Source organism: Ctenocephalides felis, unplaced genomic scaffold (genome assembly GCF_003426905.1).
Source record: "Ctenocephalides felis isolate EL2017-DRISC unplaced genomic scaffold, ASM342690v1 CF-g0.4_SCAFFOLD_01886, whole genome shotgun sequence".
NCBI lineage: Eukaryota > Metazoa > Arthropoda > Insecta > Siphonaptera > Pulicidae > Ctenocephalides > Ctenocephalides felis.
The window spans coordinates 113550826-113574778 of record NW_020538040.1 but is presented as its reverse complement, the minus strand read 5'-3'; the positions used below and the strand labels follow the sequence as shown (position 1 = coordinate 113574778).

General features: G+C 29.1%; 1 protein-coding gene across 1 annotated transcript in view; it reads left to right on the top strand.

Moving 5' to 3' along the window:
- LOC113378114 (carbonic anhydrase 13) overlaps positions 1–20754 on the top strand; it is a 113952-nt gene extending 93198 nt beyond the window's left edge. Inside the window, exons 3-5 of the mRNA XM_026618638.1 lie at positions 4022–4236; positions 18586–18807; positions 20474–20754. Coding sequence (XP_026474423.1) covers positions 4022–4236; positions 18586–18807; positions 20474–20617 — 581 coding nt within the window. The 3' untranslated portion in view covers positions 20618–20754. The remainder of the gene's footprint in view (positions 1–4021; positions 4237–18585; positions 18808–20473) is intronic.
- The last annotated feature ends 3199 nt before the right edge of the window (positions 20755–23953 follow it).

Genomic DNA, 23953 nt, shown 5'->3' with positions numbered 1-23953 from the left:
TTATCGAAACTCGGAATCGGTTAAAACCGTTTTTCAAAAAAATACTGGTCGAAAACCGGTTTTCTAAAATATCGGTTCTTTTATAAATCCTACGCCACACTAATTTTTGGGGCCTTCTCCCCAGGCTACGCCTATGTTATTCAGTCTTGTATATAACTTTTGCGATTTCGAAAATAAAACAGGTTTTTGCGTCTGCTTCAACATCAACAAGTCACGTCTTATTTTCGCAGCAAGAAATAAACAAACCCGCACATACTCTGAAATCATAATCCAAATATTTATGATACATTACATCTTCAACATTTTCATAAAATATGACTCTCATAATCATATGCAAATCATAGATCACGATTCTTTGGCAAAGTAGAGCTTTGAAAATCTGTCCAAATGTTGCTCTTAAATTAGCTCATATATAGGTCAACAGCGTTTCGCTTGATTCGTGTGACAAATTGCTCAAAATACTTTCTTTACAAGTTCTTCATCGACACTGAGTGTTTGAAGGTTGAAAGCAAAACCTGAAAGCATGTGCAAGGAAATTAAACCGGAAAAAAAATTTAAAATTTTGAAAAGAAATCCAGTGTTGGTGTTTTATTAGAATAAAACGCAGTTTTTAGCAAAAATTCTATCTATTTCTATCAATATTTCCATCTATCTAGTTTAATAACTAATTCTTAATCGTCGTAAAATAATTTTAACTAAATGATTTGTTTTAATTTGCACACAAGTTCTGATATTATTGACATGGTGATAACCGAGTGTGTAATCAAATTATTATCTGAAAATAGATTATGCATTATTTATCACTAATATGATAATGGCGAGTGAATACAATATACCTATATTAAAGATACATCTTAGATACTACCTAATTACTTTAATGCTATGATTAATTGATGTTATTATTGATCATGGTAATCGTAAGAAATATCACATTACTACATAATGACAAAATTATATCAAGGGAACCGAACCAATACATGGATGGATAAAGTGCATGTCGATCTTATTAAAACTTGCCGAAATAAGACTCACGTTTATGGGGTTTTATTTATTATTTTTATTTACTTTATTATTAAAAATGTATGTGGAATGTATGCATTTAGCAAAGGGCGGGGTACATAGGTCCAATTTGAAATTGTACATTTATAATGTGAAAACCAAACCAATTATATCACAACAAATAACAAATATCAAATAAACTCATCATTGTAGAAAGGCGTTTTTTTGCTTTTTGTCAAAGATTTGTCACGTGCTTCATTTTACACATAGGCGTGTAAAGCTGTGGGTTGCAGGTCTAATGCCTTATTTGCTTGCAATTTTAATTGATCTAGAATCGTAGAATTTCAATGAAGATGCATGAGAAGCTTTATGCCATGAGCCCCACCTGTTAATCCAAGTAATTTATTATTTTCATTTTTTATATAAATAAAATTTTATACTATTATTTACTTAATTTCATATCACATCATATGAGCTTAATAATGCTTCATTTGGCTTTAATTTCCCAATTTATCTATTTACATTTATCATTGTTATCGATATCATTAGAGATATTCATCATTAGAGATTTATCTGTTTACATTTTAAGTCAAATACATTTTTTACATCTTAAAACTAGACATATTGACGTATCCTTATCTTAATAGGGTATTATGGATCGTATGTGATAATTTTCATAGTCTCATAAGTTTACAATAGTCATTATTTGTTTACTAGATAAGCATTGCATATTATTAATTAAAAGATTTTGTCACGTGAAAATATTAACCAATATATAAATAACAACTAATATCAATTGCTTTCCTATCAATATCATATTTTAATTAACTTTCCGTCGGGTATGTATAGTAAGCGCAAAAAATCGAAAATGAACGGGAACACGAATCAACCGATTTGAATAATTCAAAAAACATTCGATTCTTATTAATAAGGAGGAGACGTGGTGATTACTTTTTGGCAAAGGCAGGCTAGTCGTCTCGAAGATACAGGGCAAAAAGTGTCGAAAATGGTAATTTAGTTTTTAAGAGAACGGAGCGTTCGATTTCAATAATTCAAAAAACATATTACTTGTACTGTACTTGTACAAAATTTTTGGGAAGACAGGTCTAGCGGTTTCCAAGATCTAGTAAAAAATGTAAAAAAATGTCATTTGGCGGTCAAAAATGATCTTTAGACATATGCACATCAAATTATTAGATATTTTATAGAGTTTTCAATAATAAGTGTAAATTTTATTTACTTTCTATGTGTTCCGAAATATTGTTTAACTATGTTTGACTTCCTGACACAACCACACAGTTCAGCTTTCATTTATCATGAAATGAAATTTATTTCAGTTTTAAACTAGAAAACGAGAATTATTATCACGAAAGAGTTTGTTTTGGAATTTTTTAGTTTATTAATTTAAAATACCGCCGGATACGAGTTTTTACACGATTCAAAAACATATCGAATGCCAATTCAATTCCATTGAGCGGATGTCGTTCAGAATGTCGATTTAGATAGCTTCTTGTTTATATAATGTATTTCTTTCATAAACAAATACAACTTACGAGATGCATGGCAGCCGACCAGTAAAATGTCATTCTTAATCGAATAATCGATAATAAAAGAATTATCAATGAACTAGCGCATTATTGTGCAGCAAGTTATTCTTGACCCATTTTTTTATTTTTTTTATTGTTTCCACAACAATCAGAACTCTTTATTATTGTTCTATAAGCTGTTTTTGTGTGTGACTTATGACCTATGGTATTGATATGAGAAGCAACCCATCGGTTCATCCTTCTCTTATGTGTGGGGTTTTTATATATTAGCTCTTATGTCTAATAGTGTGCATATGATTGTATGATGCAACTATGTCCACGAAGGACGATTTCCACTTGGAATTATATTGTGATCTATAACCCCAAGTGGAAATTTGACATCAAAGTTGCCTGATGTCAGGCTTGGCGGTAGCGGGAATCGAACCAGCGAACCTGGGTCCAGTTGGTGCTAGCCCACGATCTAACCGATTTTGCCACCGCTGGCCATCAAAAGAATTTTGTTTCGTTTATTCAGAACGCATCAAGTAATTGATCTGATCACATCGGGAATCGAACCTATTGTAATTTTGCAATACTCTATTATTTTTAAGGCCCTATGGGATCGGATGTTCTTGTTTTATCACCAACTATTTAAAATTAAATTAAACTAGTGGTGTATGGCATCGTGCTTTAAGGCAAATTGCTGGAACTTTCCGAACCGTAACGAAATGTTCGAGGTATATTAAATACTTTCAAATAGATTATTATAAATACTGTAACATTGTATAATATTTATAAGAATTATATAAAGTGAATCACAAAGTCAAAAATATTTATTTAAAGTATATAAGTGAGCTTTAAAACTTAAGCCAGAATTAAAATTGAAATCTGAATTATTTTCGATATACAAAAAAAAAGATAAAAAATTGAAGTGAATTTTTTTTTCCAAAAACAATTGTTTTGTTAATACAAGCAGAAAGTTTTTTGAATCATTTATTTCAGATGCTTATTTCTCTCAAAAACTGTCATTTTTTGTATATTTAGCTCTGCATCTTCGAAATGACTGGGCCTGCCTGCATTACTAATTGAATGTTTTTTAGACACATTCAAATCGGATGCTCCGTTCTCTCAAAAACTCGATTTTCATTTTCTGCACTCTTTGCTCTTTATCTCCGTAATGGCTGGACTTACCTTTGACGGAATCGAATGTTTTTGAACCATTCAAATCGGTTGATCCGTGAACGAAAAAATGCGCACAAACAAAACACACACACATCCATTTTTGCTGAGGTATGCCAAAATGTTCAGAAACCTTCAGAATATTGAGAAATGCAAAAATTTTCATTTTCGATTTTCGGCCCATTACTATATCTACCCTACTTAACGTAGTATTTTATCGTTATATACTTTATCATATATGTTTTTTTGATGGGATGTGAAATTAGTAAAGATCTTTCGAATCAACATGTAATCCTCATTTTTTTTATTATTTGCAGAACTCCAAGGAGGTCCTTTGCACGATGTCTATTCTTTGGAACAGTTCCACTGTCATTGGGGATGCTCAGATGGCAGAGGTTCCGAACACACTGTTGATGGAAAAAGCTTCTCCGGAGAGCTCCACCTTGTCCATTGGAACAAGAATAAATACGAAACGTTTACAGAAGCCGCTGGTATGCCTGACGGATTAGCTGTACTTGGCGTTTTCCTTAAGGTGAGGAATTAACTCATAATCAGAAAAATTTGTAGCAATTTTCTCTTGTTATGAATTTTGACATTAAAAATATGAAGTGAATACGTCGGCATTTTAACTATCCGCATGAAACTGTATGAAGTGTAAAGAAATCGAAATCATTTTTTACTAGTTTGAATTGGATAATAATACATAAAGTAAAACGGAATAATAATGAAAAAATATTGTTAATAATATGAAAAACCAATTTTATTTGTATACTGATAGTACGCTAGAAGTTTTAAGATTTTGAATTTTTGCATCGAACTACTACTAGGACAAACGGCTGTTCTACACCTACAATCTTCGAAGTTTTTTAAAGGCCTCATTTTTTTAAATATATATACAAATTTCAAATAATAATTGCTTCAATGCAATCACAATGCTCTCACAATTTGTGTTGAAGCACAAGGGTTATATGTGACAACTGGTCACTATCGTTATTACAATTTTCAAATGAAATGAAAGTCTTCATCTATTATCAATATGAATGACTCACTATCTTATGGAGTCGCTAAGTCTATTATGAAGCCAGTAAAGATCCTAATATTTGTTCTGTATAGTTCAATGTCCAATCCAACTCGAATGTCAACTCATCCGCGAATCAATTTTACAGGCTATTGGTTCAATAAGCGTCAATGCCGCTCAGCTGCTGTAATTTATGCGGCGTTTGACGCTTTATGGGTCAAATGATTGACAGTGAACGTCGGTGCATTTTTTCCTCTAGGTTTTCAAATATCTGCACAATTTGAAAATCAGATGTTTACATGTGATCTTTGGGTACGACGACTTAGCGATGTGACGGTTTTTTTGAATATTGATTATTTGTCTTCTTAAAAATATTTTTATTTCATTTATAATAAGATATAAATGAACGAACTTTAATTGGTAAAAATAATCACCAAAAAGCCTTTATATTTTATTAATAAATCAACACCTGTATTTGAACAGGTGCTATTACTATTAATTAAGTATTTAAATACATCAACGATTGATATAGCTGAAATAATTATCGAGATCGCAGCCATCATTTTTTGATCAAATATTACCTATATATTTAACTTAATCAAACAATTAGGGAAGTATTGGTAATGTAACGTTTAGTGATTGGATTTTACTATTAGCTTGCCCTATAACAAAACCTGATAAGGCATTTTCTACTTTTTGAAATTTAATTAAGTTTATGCATATTTAAAGATGTTCATGTTTTCGCCAGTAAAATCGACTTTTCCTGTTTTATTGAAGTCATTCTAAATCTTTTGAGATCAAATTTGAAAAAACTAATATATGTGATAAAAAAAGTGTATGTGAGCCGATTTTTGACCTTCAAAAATTCGAACATTTGATCAGTCTAGTACAATAATCGGCCAAGCGGTTTTTTATGAAGTTTTTTTTATTAGCATAAGTTTTTATTAGAAAAAGCGAATGAATTATTTGTTTATTCAATAATGTTTTTATTAATTAATGAAACTTTGCACAGTAGCAGGATTATTGGTATTAACGAACATCCTAAAATATTATGGGCTTAAGTGGCTTAATGTTAAAAAATCATTAAAGTTTAGAGTAGTGTCCGTGTCAAAATGTTTATAATTTACGTATTACTAATAAAATTATATTAAATATAGAACAACCACTGGGTTGCCTTCTAATAGCCATTAGCAAAATTATAATCACAACAGATTATGCTGTTAAAAAATGTAATTATATATTTTAGCAAAATTATTCGAATTTATACATATTGTTCGACGTTGAGACATTTTCTTGAATGTTATTATTATTTTCAAGAATATATATATATATATATATATATTCATATATATATATATATATATATATACTCGTATATATAATATATGATTACTAAATTAGTAATTTTTACGGCTGCGATCGCTTCTTTTTAATAAGTATACCACAGATTTGGTAAATCCGCGTTTTTTCTTACATAATCAAAAACTAGATATATATTCAATCTCATTAAAAAAAGCTAACCGAATATCGTTATTTACATACTATGTTTATTTATAAGTACATTTTTGTGTACACCCATGAATGTTTGTATATTCACATTTTTTATTTGGCATTTTGGCTTCGAATTGATGTCACATATTCAAATTTTTATTGCATAAATTAGAATACGTCACATGTATTATTAACGGGAATACTTATAAGGTACATAAATTACGTCTTAAGATTTAAGGAATAACCTAATTGTTTTACCACATAAAATTTTCCATGAAACAAAAAACTAACAGGCCGAAAATGGATGCAATGAAAAATGTAGTTTAAAATTTGGAGATAAGATTTGAACTATGACTTGTATTTTAATTTGATATTACTAAAATATACATAGTTCCATTTTTACTGTACTTGCTCAATGAAATATATATATATATATATATATATATATATATATATATATATATATATATATACACTTCAATTTAAACATCATATTCGTACGATATGAGTAATTGTCATAAATGCATCTAGTGATTATAATTGCGGTGCATGTTGAGAAACACTGATTTATCTGGTATTTTATGCAAATTTTGTTAATTTTCTGTATTAGTTTGATATGTTGTATATGCCATTTTATATGCATTAGTGATTACGAACATCTTGAAGTGAAATTAAGATACATCATTATTAATTAAAAAAAAAGAATTATATTTGGTGACGACTCGTTTTTTTACTTTATTTGCTAATGAAATACCTTTAGACATTTTTTTCTAGCGTAACGTCTCTTGATTATTCTGAGAAAAAGATCTTATTGCTGAAGGTCAAATGCTAATCAAATTCGTTATGCAAAAGGAAATAGTTCGACACGTTATTTTTGTTTATACCAGAGTAGTAGAACCTATTTTTTCAGTTTTTTATGCTTTAAATTTTGGCGGATAGATTTGCAACAGTTAATGCTGTTTCTTTATGAAAAATCATTTGTTTTTCGTGTCTTGTATGTTTATATTTCTACGAAAAATTGGTAACTTATTATTTAAGCATGTGCGGAAAACTCTTTCTGATTTTAAGAATTATTTATATTATTATATTTATATTTAATATATTTCCTACTCAAATCACTTGTCTTTATTTTATTTATTTGGCTTGGGCTTCTTGTGGATCAGTTGTTAGTGCTATGGGATTTGAATCAGAAATTTTAGGTACGTTACCCGCTTTGAACAGTCGGATATTAAGCAGTAGTGTTATTTCAGCATAATAGATTGCTGTATGTTTCCAAGCAAAAATAGCCCCACAAGGCTGCATCGATAAAATATTCATCGTCTGTTGCGAAATATTAATAAATTTATCAAAAAGAAATAAGACAACCATTGAGTTGTCGACTGAGATGCAACGTACGTAGCTAATAGCTAATCTTATAAGTTCTGATAGTTTTGGAATGCAAAAATTTATTTGGCTCACTTTCATGATTTAACATTTAAAATGAGGTAACGCTCTTTTTTATTTCTAGAATTCCATCCAATATATTTAATTTCTTATCTACACATTGTTGTATTTTTATTATATATGTCTTCAGTGCCTTCCAATAAAAGAAAGAACTCAAAATATTAGCCATAAATCAGGATATTATAAATAAACTTTGAATTATTGACATATACTTGCAATAGAATACAAAATAAATTTCAATTGCTAGTGAATATGAACTGAGAACTAATTCTGATGTTTGATAAGATTTTCTTTTTAAATATGGCGAATTTAATACAGATTATTAAAATATTTTTAACATTTAACTTTGAAGTTTACCCAAACAAATTGCTTTACTTTATTTATTCACAAGTTGTAATCAATAGTTATTTAATATTGACAATACAATACAATACTGAAAATTGACTAAACATTCTGAATATTGAAAATGATATTAAATAAAAATTCTGAATATTTTCTATATTATTTGTGATATATATATATATATATATATATATATAATTTAATTATAATTAATTTTTTTTTCATTTCATTCATCTCATTTTTTCTCATTTTTCAATTGCTTAATTTTTGATTGGATATTGAATTTCACATTAATATGGAGAGCTGAATTTAGAACATAGTATTATATTTACTGGATTTAATCTTGACGCACATTTTTGGAATTAGATACACAAAATAGTGTTAACAATTGGTTATTAATTTTGAGTGAGACTGATGAGAACCTGAAATGATATATATTCATATTGTCACTGACTTGTTCAACAATAAATAAATAAATATGTATTTTAGTCTATCATTTTTCATTACGCTACTTTTGACATTAATAAATCATTGATCTAAGCAATTTAAACGCCTTGGAAAGGTTGACGCGCCCTGATTCTGTTTCTTCTAGTAACACAATCGTTTAGTCGTGCATCATTCATTTCCACAGTCGTCGTTCCTACAATATATATTGTACCTACGCCAATGTAGGTGTAATTGCTGAAGATTATATAAAGAACTTCCATATTTTGCAAATTAATTTCTCTATAAGTTTATGCAAACAAGGAAGTCAACGAACGTGTACATAAATTATGAGATTGTGATTACAATTTTTGATAATGTGTTTCCGCTCAAAATCCTTCTGTTGGTGGGATATAAATTTTTATATTTACGTAATTTTTTTTTCTATATACGACGTTGCATTCAATACAATTTCTGTAATACTGATCAATTTTTTATTGATGTAGCAATGCACTGTTAGGACTGTTTTTACTATATATATATATATATATATATATATATATATATATATATATATATATATATACATTTGTTTAAGAGAAAATTGAGTCACCTATGCTTGATACAAACCACACATAATAATGCTAGAAATAGCTAGCAATAATGCTAGAAAATTATCAGTAATTTCACAATGTACAAATCAACTATATTTTTTATAATAAATTTAATATCATATTTTTGCAGTTATATCATCCTAAGGGAAGATAATAAATATAAAAAAGCACCAGAAAAGAGCATATCCAGTTTTTTTTTCTTTGATCTAAATTAACACCTTCTTACGAGATTTATTTGGTTCACTCGTTATCACTAATCAAAGCATGTTGATGTCAATAACTGTTACACATTTCATATATTTTTCCTGAATAATAATTAACTATCATGTGATTCTACCTCTTTGTCATGTCGTTTGAGTTTGAAATAAATTTTCTAAAGTGGTGCGGAATGTCTGACGCGTTTCTTCTGAATAAATCATGAGAATCAATTTGCAATATTCTATCTATATTTCTGCTTAATTATCATCGTGTTCTTTTTTTACATAATGATAGCGAAATATGTGAATGCATATAAATATCGATTGAAAAGTTTCCATATCATGCCATTTGTACGTCGATCTGGTGATTCTCAAAATGTCGCAAGACTAATTTAAAAATCACATTAAAATACATATCTTCTTGATTTTGAGCAAATTGTTATAGGGTAGAGCGGGGCTTAAAGATCCGCGGGTAAAAAGTTCCACCACCGATATCTCAAAAACCATCAATGATGTATAGTGCCCTTTCCCCTTGTTTATTATTTTCATTACTATGTTGTAAACAATATTAAATTTGTTATACACTTTTTGCGATTTTCCCTTCCAATTTTCTATTTTTATGCTTCAGCTTTCAGTTCCCTGTATTTTCTCTTTACACGTAAGTCAAGTCCTTTTAGCCCTTCTATTTTACCTTTTTTTGCTTAAGGGGCACAATTAGTGTGAAATTTTCAAAAAATCGAATTTTCAATTTTTTCATATTTTGATAGGTTATACCCTGAAAAATAACATACCAAAATTTTAAATAGATATCTTAAATAATTTATGAGTTACAGCCATTTAAAGAGTATTTATATAGTATATAGTATAACGATCATTTTATCTTTAAACGCGTTTTTCTCGAAACAGCATTTTCCGAATTTGCTGCAGCGATTACTCAAAAACAAATGATCCGATCACTATCAATTTTTTTACATGTTCTATATATAGTTCTCCGTAAAATGAACTATCGATTTTTTGATCGGATCAAAAATCGAATTTTGGCAGTCCAAATACGACCAAAATTTTTGGTAAAATTCGACTTTTTTTTTAAAATGCCGCCATTTTGTCAATTTTTGATTATTATTTTTATCGTAGGTCATTTTACAGACAATATTATCTAGTTTCATGAGATTTTTTTTTTTAATTTTATCCACGTAGAAGGCCGGAATCACTGCTGCAGTGAAGGGTCGTAACGTAAAAAATATTTAATTTTTTTCTTCAAAAATTTTACTATGTATTTTCAAAACATGTGTAAATATATTCTTAAAATTTTGAAATGATTGATAAAGTATTTTTTTAATATAAATTCTCAAAAATCACCTTTTTTTAGGCGGTTTGGTTACACTAGTTGTGCCCCTTAAACATTGTGCCTATGGGTTTGGTGGAAAATTAAAATACGTAAAGAACTGAATCTTATATATTTTATTATTTAAAGTTTGATAATTCAAAACATGTAGTGATTTTCTATAGTATATATTTAATTAATATACAGTATTAATTCAGCATGTAGGAGTTTATAATTGTGATCCATTGAAATATAATTCATAGAGTAATGAAATTGAGAATATAGAAACTGGAATAATTCCAGAATTAAAGCTAATTTTAAATGGATTCAACACTAAAATAGTTTTTTGGCAATTAGATTAAATTAATATTCGTGTATGTTTTTGTAACGGAACGTTTGAATAAATTAAACGTACAGTTTTCGACTGTTTGATTTAAATGTAAATAACGTTTGAAAGTGATAATTTTTCATGAAACACTTTAGTATAAAATCAACAAAAAAATAGACAGACAAACTTAAAAAATAATTTATACTAGCAGTTTTTAGTTCGTGAGTTTAAGTACGTTCTCGCGTCAAATGCATTTATCGACTTTTATGGTTGTTTCGCTAATTATATATTTATTACTATTTCCTTGTGCCGATAAAGTCTATTTTTATGACTTAGTTGTTGCATCAAACAATACAGTATACTCGTTAGATCTAATAATAAGATTTAATCGTTGTTAAATCATTGATTTGAATTTTTATTTTTCTTGGGCGGAACTCAATTTATATTTTTACCTTTAGGATCAATATATTGTTCATTAATAACGACTACCTTAATAATATTTTAGCAATTTTAAGATTTTTGGCATTTACCATAGAAATCTGATTTCATTACAAATAGGCAAAGATTTAACAAAGTCGAACAATGGGAATTTGCATATCGCAAAAGAAATTATACATATTTTAAGTCTATTGAAAACTTTTTGTTCATCGCAGTATTTTTTAGAATTACGTGAAAAATTATGAACAGTTTTTTCTGAAGCCTGCATCTCTTAAGATAATTTCTAATTTTTTTTATAGGTATATAAAACGTAATAAAGTATTCGATAGAGATTACTATTTTGATTGTACACAAATTAACATATCAAAGATTTTCAAGAACCGAAACTGGAATATATTTCTAATAAAAATGACTACTCACTAAGCCATTATATGATTTTAGCTATTTTAAGAATTCACCATTGAATATAAATCTGATTTCAATGAAGCAACATTTTTTATAAGTGAATAAAAAGAAACGTACTAACAAAAGTTGAATAGGAGGAATTTGCATATCACAAAACTACCTATTATTGAGCAATTCTGTACAATTATTTCTATACATTGAAAGTATTTTAGACTAACGAAATATTCATATTTCATATATCTTAAGATATATAGGGTAAGGCGGAGCTAAAAGCTAAACCACCGATATCTTAAAAAATAAGTAAAGCTTTTAAAAACAATATTTGAAAGTAGAGGCAATATTTGAAAATCGATAACAAAAGTATTTTCTTTGGTTGATAGTTTTTTTTATGAGCACTGCTTATTAATTTACTAGAACTACTAATTTAAGTTAATTTTAAGTTAGATTCAATTAAAGTTTTTTTACAACCTCTATAAAAGCTTACACGTGGGTGGGGTGACCAACTGAACCCTGGAAATGGTATAAACAATAAAAAATAGTGAATGAAAAAAGTGAATTAAGTTAAAAAAAAAACAATTTTACAAGACATAAATTAAATAAATTGTTATTCCAACTCTGCTGATGAATATTTCTGACGAAATACCAGATCAATGTTATATACATTTATACCCATGAAATTTTTATTTTGGATTGATCGAATAATATGGCTATAATTTAATAAAATTATTTTAAAATGTTAATGGTATTACCAAAATACATAATGTTTTGCGCAAAATATTTCGCCTTTGCTGTATGAAACCAGCGCATCACTAAAAACAATGACAAATGTAAATCATTCACGTTAAATACTGCAACTAGGCTCTCCGTGGCCTAGAGGTTAAAGCTATGGACCTTTCCTTTTTTGGTGCATCAACAAAAAAATTATCAGTATTTCGAGAAGTAATAATGAAAAATATGCAACATGTTTAAAATTACAATACATTCATTTATAAATCAAACTAGTTGTAAGTGGAATTTTATCTTAAGGCAATTAGGGCATCGTGCCTTAAGGCAAATTGCTGGAACTTCCCGTACCAAAAATTATTATTTTTTTAAAAACGATTAACATTTTTGAAAAAAATTCACTTCGAAAAAGATTTTTGAGAAACTATAAATTTGACAAAAAATTACTTTTTCTTGAAAAAAAATTTTTTTTTTGAAAAAAAAAATTTTTTTTTGAAACCAAAAAATTTTTTGAAAAAAAATGTTTTCTTCATTTTGACATATTTTGGAAATTCTGAACTTTTTGTCAAAGCAATCGCACTGCCTGAACTGCATAGAGACGAAATGTCAAAGCTCGCAAGTGCCGCGCTGCCGTCTAACGCATAAGCATTGGTACGGAACCCATAGAAATGTAAAAAAAAAATATATTTATTGTTAAAATCTCTATAAAATATCTGATAATTTGATGTGCATATGTCTAATGATCATTTTTAACCACCGAATGGCATTTTTTTTTACTTTTTTCATTAGATCTCCGAAACCGCTAGACCTGCCTTCATGAAAATATGATCAATTCTACATCTTGTCAATACAAGTAAAATGTTTTTTGAATTATTCGAATCGGACGCTCCGTCCTCTTAAAAACGGAGGTACCGTTTTTGGCACTTTTTGCCCCGTATCTTCGGAACGGCTAGACTTGCCTTCGCCAAAAACTAATCAGCACGTCTCCTTATCAATACGAATGGAATGTTTTTTGAATTATTCAAATCGGTTGATCCGTGTTCCCGAAATCGTCGACGAAAATTTGTATCCGCACATACATACACACACATACACACACACACACACACACACACACACACACACATACATCCATTTTTTCTAAGGTATGCCAAAATGTTCAGAAACCTTTGAAACGTAAAGATATATAAAAATTTTCATTTTCGATTTTTTTGCGATTACTATAACTTGCCCTACGGGAAGTTAACAAAAGTATTGTACTTTTATCATATAGTGACAATATATTAGAATTGTAGCAGTAAGATTTATAGCTTGAATTAACTAAATTAGCAAAAAAATGCTGAGAAGACACGCAAATATGCAATAAACCAAAAAAAACTGAAACTTACCGGTTCATCAGCTTCTGTATAATTGCTTCATCATATACCTGTATGGCCATAAATAGGTGTTTCGAATGTGTAAATCTTTTAAACATGACTTCACGTTGTCAACACGGTGCCGATTAAAAATTTGTAGTTAATACGTTAGAGAAGATATTTTTTAAATGGATTTTATACATTTTAAACTAGTGGTGCATGGCATCGTGCATTAGGGCAAATTGCTGGAACTTCCCGTACTTTATTTTTAAATTTTTAAAATCTTGAAAATTTTGAAAAAAAAATATGCGCATTCGTCTAATGATAGTTTTGACCGCCAAATGGCTTTTTTCTAAACGCTTTTCGAACGCTCCGTTTTCTCAGAAACTGAATCTTACTTTCAACAGGAATCGAATGTTTCTTGAATAATTCAAATCGGTTGATTTGTGCGCCCGAAATCGTGGACGAAAAATTGTATCGAAACATGCACACACATATCAATTTTTTCTAAGGTATACCAAAATGTTCAGAAACCTCTGAAAAGTAAAGATATATAAAATTTTTCATTTTCGATTTTTTGCGATTATTATACTTCACCCTACGGGAATAGGGTTAATGCGGGTAATAATATAAGTTAATTTTGTTTTTTTAAGTTAGTTTTAAACCTATACACATAATAACAATATTATGTGTATAGGTACAAGTTTCCGGGACAAAATTGGAATCGATACTTATCAAGATAACATCCCAGAGAAATCAATCTAATCTATGATAATTTTAAATAATAATTAACATATAGCAAATAATATATTTGCGATCATAGATAGAGCCTTGTAACCTACATGAGAATAATCATCATTTCAATAATAAATGCACTGTGAAACTACTAATTATGCCCAGACTTTGTTAAAATATACAGCGTTATAATTATATGTGGTTGATATTATTGTTACAGATTTTGTTTGAATGTTCTAATAAATCTTTCTAAGCTTTTTAAAAAAATATTAATACTATGCTAATGGTAGAGAGCATAATTTATTCTAATTTTTTTACTTTTTTGCAATCTATTTTACTTTTTGAAGCAAGGCTTCAAGTAATTACTAATTTTCTGACGAACTTAAGATTCAATTCGCTATAAACTTTTTTAATACTTGCAATATTTATTACAAGAAAAGAACTTATGTTTTAATTTTTATATTATCACATTATGTCTTATAGAATTTGATTACTTTTGCTGATATAGAATTTGACGTTACAATTGATAGTGTGGTGTGGTGTCGAAATTTAAAATACTTGTTGTTAAGGATAATATAATAAATCACCCTTGTATGGCAACCAATTATTCTTTATTTTTCAAGAATAAGCAAGTGCGAATCAGGTACACTAATTGTAAGTCGGAACTGTTACATATTTAACATAATGTGATAAATAATACTGTGACATCATTCTCTTTATCGCAATTGCGTTAAAATATACAATTACATAATAATAACCTTAATAATACCGGAATACTTCAGTAACAAATATTACTCTATATATACTCTCTTTTCCTTCAAAAGCTGTTCATTTGAGAAACTGTGAAGTCAAAGACACTGGTTGTTCTGGGGGTCGTCGAACCGTAGAACATTGATTGGTTGCCAAACATGATCGTATCTTAACAGTAGGATAAGATAGCAAGTCTACTAGATCCTAAATATATTTTGCAATCATTGTGAAACTCTACTGAAGTCCTAATATATCCCATTTATTAACAATGAGGCCGACTTTTTGATCATCCTGTCTCCAGAAGGTTACGCAAGCATTATAACGTTTAATCGTAACATCGTTACGAAATTATAACGTTTGTATGTCGGGCGCTTTCACACTGTACAGAAATGCCGGATGATGAACGTTACGGAACGATATTCTGCTCTAACAGGTATATAAAATATATATCAAATTTGTTTTACTTATTTTTATTACGTTCACAAGAATCAACACAAAGTTGAGATTCGGTCTTCATACGCAGAATATTTGACGCTAGCAAAAATTGACAGTACCAAACTTACAATAACCAAAGGTGCAAGAAAATATAGAAATTGTCATCTTTACACATATGTTGACTATCTATGAAAGTGCAAATTATAAATCAAGTCAGTTAGCCAATTCACGGATAAAAACTATGTTACGGCTAGGTTTTTGAGTCAAGTAGTCGCATGAGTTGGCAGTCATGAAACAATAAAAAATCGATGCCCTTGATTATTCGAGCGTTTTTCACAATCTCTGTACTAAATCCTAACCTATAAAAGGCCTAAATGTCAAAATATAACATTAGTTTGACAAATTTTCTGGTGCAATCAATTGTTGTACTTCATATTTTACTAAATTGGTTTTCTGTCACTTCACACATTCGGTGAATTAGATTTGATCAAAGAAGAAAAGCGTTTTGCGGGCGAACGTAATTGGGGATTCATGCAAAAGGAATGTAACAATATTGAGTCTATTAAAAATATAATTTCTATATGTAAATATGAAATGAAAATGAAATTTTTTTTGAGAAATTTTATTATATGAAATTTTTCTACATATAATTTTTTATGACGAGTATTAAAAACATGGGAGTTTTATATCATTTATTAGGCATTACAACCAATGCTTACATTGAAAATCTAATACGTGATTTTTGAAAAAAATCAGCTTAAAAGTCAAACTAATAATTTTTAGAATATGTCAGCAAATACTCCGAGTATAGTCATAATTGAATTGGACAACTTCTGCGTTGCCACCCATTCAAAAATCTATATAATAAACATCAAAATAATTACTGAATCTCCTAAGTGTGACAAATTGTAATTAAAATTTAAAAAAAATAATAAGAAAAATATTTGTATGTACACTGCAATTTGTGGTCTATGATTGTAATTCATGTACAATATCCGCATATGATGGTATTGGATTAAATTTCTAAATGTTTGGTCAAGATTCTAAAAAATATTTTGAAGAGATTTTTTTCTCAAAATTACCTTTATATCATTAAATTAAAGTTGACATTAATGAATCACTACTTCGGACCTGCATCTCGCATGTGTGCTAATATTAACAGTTACGCAACATGCAATTATATGCGAAAGAGTTCTCGATCACACATCCTGCATTGTTACGTTTCAATAATTATGTTCAAAGACGAATGATAAAAAATATTAGTTTTGTTTTGCAATACGAGATGAATGAATCATCATGAAATTGTCATCCGAAATGTGATATGTCATTAATGATAAATGATTGATTGTTACTAACGTCATTATTTTTCAGAATATTTGAAACATTTTTTGCATTATAATTCTTACATCAACTGGATATATCATGTACTAAGATTTCAATATTTAATTAATTGTCACCCCAAATTCATTCATATGCGCAGGCTTTTAAAAAGCTTGTATATAATCGACTTGTGCCTTTTTCAAATGATTTTTTAAGGTTCTGGTAATTCAATTGTTCAAATTTTAATAATGAGCTCAATTTGGTTGTTTAATTCTAACATTTAAATGAAATTAATAAAGCGCAATGCTATTTATTTATCGAGAAAAACTCTGAAAACATATATAAATTATTTTTTTTACTTGAAAATATTGATCTAAATTTTCAAGTAACTAGTGGTGTACGGCATCGTGCCTTAAGGCAAATTTTTGGAACTTTCCGTACTGTAATGAAATAATCGAGAAATATTAAATGTTTTCAAATAGATTATTATAAATATTTTATATATGTTCACAGAAAAATAAAAAACAAAACTTAATCATTCGAAATTAAAATGAAGGACATTGTCTAATATTTATAAGAATAATATAAACTGAATTGCAAAGTTAAAATTATTCATTTGAAGTACATAAGTGAGCTTAAGAAGTTAAGTTAGAATTAAAATTAGAATCCAAATTATTTTCGATATTAAAAAAAAAAAATTTTGAAACCTAAAAAAAATTGAAAAAAAACGTTTTTCCCAAAAGCAATCGTTTCGTCAATACAAGCAGAAAGTTCTCAAAAATCATTCAAATCGGATGCTTAGTTCTCTCAAAAACAGCCCTTTTTTGCACATTTAGCTCGGTATCTCCGAAACGGCTGGACCCGCCTCTGCCAAAAACTAATCACCACTTTTCCCCTTCATTACGAATTGAATCTTTTGTGGCTCATTCCAATCGCATGCTCCGTTTTCTCAAAACTTCGATTTCTATTCTCTGCACTCTTGGCTCCGTATCTCCGAAATGGCAGTACCTACCTTTGCCAAAAACTAAGCAGCACATCTACCTATCATCAGGAATCGAATGTTTTTATGAATCATTCAAATCGGTTGATCCGTGCGCCCGAAAACGTGGACGAAAAATTATATCCATTCATGCATACACACACATACACATCCATTTTTTCTGAGGTATACCAAAATGTTTAGAATTCTTCAAAACGCGAAGAAATGCAAAAAATTTCAATTTTGATTTTTGGACGATTACAATAACTTACCCTATGGGGAGTTAAAAGTAGCACTTCCTCTGCATATCTGCATCAAATTAAAAAAATATTATCAGCATTAGAGAAATGGTAATTACAAAAGTATATCAAACATAGATATGTCTACTCAAAAGTTGTCTTAAAGAAATGACAATGAAGGTTATACACAACAGCATATATATTACAGTTATGATTGGAATGCTCTTCAAATATAAGGAAAAAATATTCTTAAAAGTGCCTTTATAGTTATTCTAAAATCATAAATGTTTTTATCACCCCTAATTCTTCATTTCTTTTGTAGGTGGGCGAAAAACACGAGGAGTTGGATAAATTGGTGAAGCTTCTGCCATATGTTATGCATAAAGGTGACAAAGTTACAATTCCTGGACCTTTAGACCCAGCCAAGTTGATCCCAGAGAATAAGAAATATTGGACGTACCCTGGAAGTCTAACCACGCCACCATGCTCTGAAAGTGTCACTTGGATTTTGTTCAAGGAGCCCATTGAAGTGTCCCACGAACAGGTTAGTAAAGAATAATTAATTTAATTTTAATTTTTTAATTTTTATTTTCAATAGCAATCAGAATACATGACTATTCTATGAGCTATTTGGCTTATGTCATTCACTCACACACATACACACACACTTTCAAACACACATATAAATTTATCGGATCGATATTACAATCATATTTAGAGAATCACTTCAATAAGTGATTCTACTATTCTGTTCATATAAGGTTGTGGTAGTTCTAAGGTTTCTTGATATTATCTTCGGGCAGCTTCTTCTTCAGTCTTCTTGAAGTTGATGTCTCAAGAAGCTGAGTGACTATATGATTTGAATGATGTTGTAGTTTTTGAAAGTGTTTTATACTGTTGATTTGTATTATTCTGTTTATAAGATCAATATGAAGATCGTCGTGTAAAGTTTTATTACTAACAAACCACGGAGCATCAGTAATCTGCCTCAATATTTTCGATTGGGCACGTTGCATTAACGCTATGTTGGATTTGTTTGCACAGCCCTACAATTCAATGCCATAAGTCCATACGGGTTTTATTACTGCCTTGTAAATTAGAAGTTTATTGTCAATGGATAAAATTGACTTGCGTCCCAGTAGCCAGTATAGTTCAGCGGTTCTAATTTTTATAGTATTTAATTTGGCGCAAATATGGTCCTTCCACGTGAGCCTGCGATCTAAATACTTAGTATTTGACGCATTCGGTGCTTGGAACTGCTTGGCCATAAAAATGTACTCCTGGGCATGTTGTCTTGTTCAGTGTAAATGTTATATGATTAGACTTGCTCTCATTTATTTTTATTCTCCATTTTTTTGTCCAATCCTCTATAACATTTAGATGCCTTTGTAAAATTAGCGAAGCCTTAGGTGCATCAGCATGTGTTGAAAGAACTGCTATGTCGTCAGCAAATGTACCTGTTGTGGTTGATTGTAAAGTTGGAAAATCACTAGTGAAGAGGATATATAAAAATGGCGCTAAAACACTGCCTTGTGGAACTCCTGCCTCAATCTGGTGAGATATTGAGGTTTCAGTGTTGACCCGTACTTTGAATTTCCTATTGGCGAGATAAGATTCTTGAATATTATAATAACCACATGGAAGTAAAGATCTAATCTTCGATAAAAGTCCCTTGTGCCACACTTTATCGAAAGCCTGGCTCACATCTAGAAAAACCGCAGAACAGAATTGTTTGGCCTCGGAGGTATTGTTGATGACTCTTACGATTCTGTGGCACTGTTGAATTGTAGAGTGTTGACACCGAAAGCCAAACTGATGTTCTGGAAATATATTCGCGCTAGTTAAAGTATGTTGAAGCAGGAGTTTTTCGAGCACTTTTGAAACAATTGGTAGAAGGCTGATCGGTCTATATGAGGTAACCATATTAGGATCTTTTCCGCTTTTATGGATCATTTTTACTACAGATGTTTTGTAGAGAGTTGGCCAATAATTTAATCTAATTATTGAGTTGAATATATACGTTAGAAGGATGAATCCCTTCTTTGGCAGGATAATTAAAATTTGTTTTTAATATAATGAAAAACGTCACTCACTTATTAATCATTTCGGCATATGTACTCATTCATTTAGTAGGTACTATTACTTCTCATCTATCTTTGTGTTATACTGATGTTAGGCAGAGATAAATAAATATCTTTACTATTTTACAGTTGGAAGCCTTTAGGAGTCTGCGTTGTTACGACGTGGCCGAGGATTGCCCTTGTGACGATTTGCACGGTGGGCAGGTGATCAACAACTATAGGCCACCGTTGCCACTTGGCAACCGGGACATTCGCGAATGTGGACGCCATTAACTGTAGGCCACCGCCTTGTGGTGCGACTTGAAGAGGCCATCTGTGCAATATTACGTCGTAGTGCAAGGTTTCACGGAATTACTGCAGCTACCGTTCCAAAAATTCAATTACAGTAACAATATTTGTGTGTATAATTACTAAACAATCGTAATATATATTATATATTATATATATATATATATATATATATATATATATATATATATGCGAAAATTATGTGTTAATAGATAGAAATAGAACATAGCTAGATTATAAATCATTGGATAGGGCTTCTTCATTGTGCGTGAAGTAGCTGCTTCTTACTAAAACTCACAGCGTCATATTGATATATAGACATACATACGGATATTGAAATATTATATACATGCATATCATAATGAAATATATTAATTGAATATTATTAAGTTGATTGCAATTGAAAACGTTCGGGCGATAATGGCCTAAAATAATATTTATTTTTATTGCGGATTACTCATAAATAGATGAGTTGTGAATAAATAAATCTTTCGCTTAAAGTTTTCGGATCGAGTTGTAGTTTATCTGGCATTGTTAGAGCTGAAAGAAAGGTCTTCAGAATTTTATTATATTTTATAAATGTTAACAATTTTATTTATATAATTAATTATTATGTTATAATTACATTTCTAGAAAAAAACTTGAATATTACATCACATATTACCATTGACATGAATAATGCTTTTTGAGACTAGCAAAGTACTATTATTATAATACGTTTAAAAACATCACAAAATATTTCAATAGATGTATGTATATTTATGCGTGAAATACTATTTATTATTTACATGTTTTGTAAAAAAAATGCGTTGAAAATGATAAATCGTGGTATTTTGAGTTATAACAGTCTGAACAAGATTCTTCAAATGATTCTCTAAAATTTGTTCCATATGTGCCTTCTTCTCAGTAGGTGCTTGTGATTTTGAGCAGCATCCGCATATTATATATAGAAAAATATAACATATTTTATAATATATATACATTTATATATATATATATATATATATATATATTTATTTAAATGAAAATATTGATAGGTTTTTATTGACCTGATATACTTATAAAATGTTTTATAATTAACGTTACTACAACTGGTTATGTAGTAATCTTGTAATTCAAAATATATATGTTTAAATATGTATTTTTATAATGTTACATATTGTATTTAAAATTTTACATTATTGGCTACGTATACGCTACAATAGAGGCTGAAATTGCCACATGCAATAAAAATTTGAAGGCTCCAGAAACTCACCAGTACCAAAAATCAACATATGTGACTGATACCATCGCGATTCAAATTACTTTCTTCGATCAGTGTTTTTTTAACATTTTTCAAAATAAAAATATACAAAAATATGTTTTTAGGATATTAGTTATTAATACTATGTACTAGATCTGTGTGAAATTGTTTTATATGTGAATAGTGGGATCAAGATTTTAGAAACCAAGTCAGCAGTGATGCGGTTTGATTTTTTACTGTGTTTTCATTAGAGTTTATATAAAATGATATCAATATTGTATTTGTTTGCCATGTTAAAGTGTTTGAATAATTGTTCATAAGAATGACTTTAGTGACGTTACATTCAAATAATTATTTATTTAAATAAAAGAAAGGTTTTTAAACTTTATAAGAAAAACTAGAAGACATCACTTATGGATAAATATATTATGTAATATGTTTGATGCAATGATACGTTTTCTAATATAATACAATAATATTGCTCACTATTAGCAGGAATATCTATTAAAAAATGATTAACGGCAATTAGCTGAAAAAAACTGCTCGACCATGCAATATTTGAAAAGATATTGCCAGTGCGTCGGGATACTGCTAAAAAGACTTAAAATGTTATTAAATATAAATTTGTATTAAATTGGTGAACGGAAAATAATTTTACGAAAATTTCGATTATCGTTATGACATAAAAAAACGTTTTTTTTTTTCAATAGTACAATAAATAATAACATAAAATCGTGAAAGAAAAATTAATTTATTAAAAACAAGTTAATCTGATTATGCTGAAATGATTAAATTCTTCATTAAAGCATTAACAATGTGATGTTCACTAGAGACAATCTTGGTAATATATTTTAGTAACGTGCACGTAGTTTAAATTTGATGAGGTAAAATTTTAAATATCTCTCAAAAAAGTATAATTTCCAAGAAATTAGTTGCGCGTATTCGTGAAATGCGTTTATATTTTTACGTGTTGATTTCTTTAACAGCGCGCGTAGTGATCATCAATTATTAGATCGATTTTGTTTATAAATTGATCAAGTGATTTTTGATATGATTACTGAAAAATATAGCTCGCCAACACGAATTCGTGAATTATTTGAACGTCTCGTCTGCGTTACTACGTAATGCGGGATAGTACATCCGAGTTGATGGGACGAAATTTTGTTGTTTATTTAATTAATGCATATACTATTTAACTAATTATTAGAGTTTGTTATATCGTAAATTGATCCATAGTTAAAATTTAAAAAAGTCAAAATAAAAAATGTCATTTGATCTAATCTATATGCATGTTTTTAACATTGAGACTCTTTTAATTCCAGTTGACACTGTCTTACTGAACGAGCATAAAGTTTTACCAATTGTCAAATATATTGTTATATAATTGAATTCTGTTCTAAATATTTGTAATTTTAACCCTTTCCGCTCGCGAATTGCGAGATTTATATGTATTTTGCCGTCGAAGCGGCGGCATCCGAGTGGAAAGGGTTAAATTTTAAAATTGATTTTAACGTATAAAAACATGCATATTTACTGTGAAACTATAATGGTTTTTGATAAATAATAGTTTTCCTGTTGATATATTTCTCCTCATTTACTTGACTTTGTATGGTGATGGGAAATGATATATATATGTAATTTTTTATGTGAAATGTAACTAACTAATCTGAATGTAAAGCAAAACACTCAAACTGTGATGTAACAAAATATATGAATATTTGAAAAATAATGTTTTATTTAAAAATTCAGTAGGTTAGAGTGGGGCTTAAATTCGCGGTTAAAAGGTCCACCACCAATATTTTAAAAATAAGTATATTTAAATTTTTTTAACAACAATATTTGAAAGTAGAAGACAAATATATGTAATCAGCCGCAAATCAAGCAACGTCGTTATCATGGCTATCGCCATGTTTGAAAATATATAACAAGAGTATTTATTTTCGTTGTTAGTTTTTTTGTTTGTGAGCACTGTTGTTAAGCGAGATCTTAATATAATTGTTAAATATACTGTTATTTTACAATTTGTTATTTAAAAAATATATTGTGGGTGGAATGAAGAGGACCGACTAAACTTTACC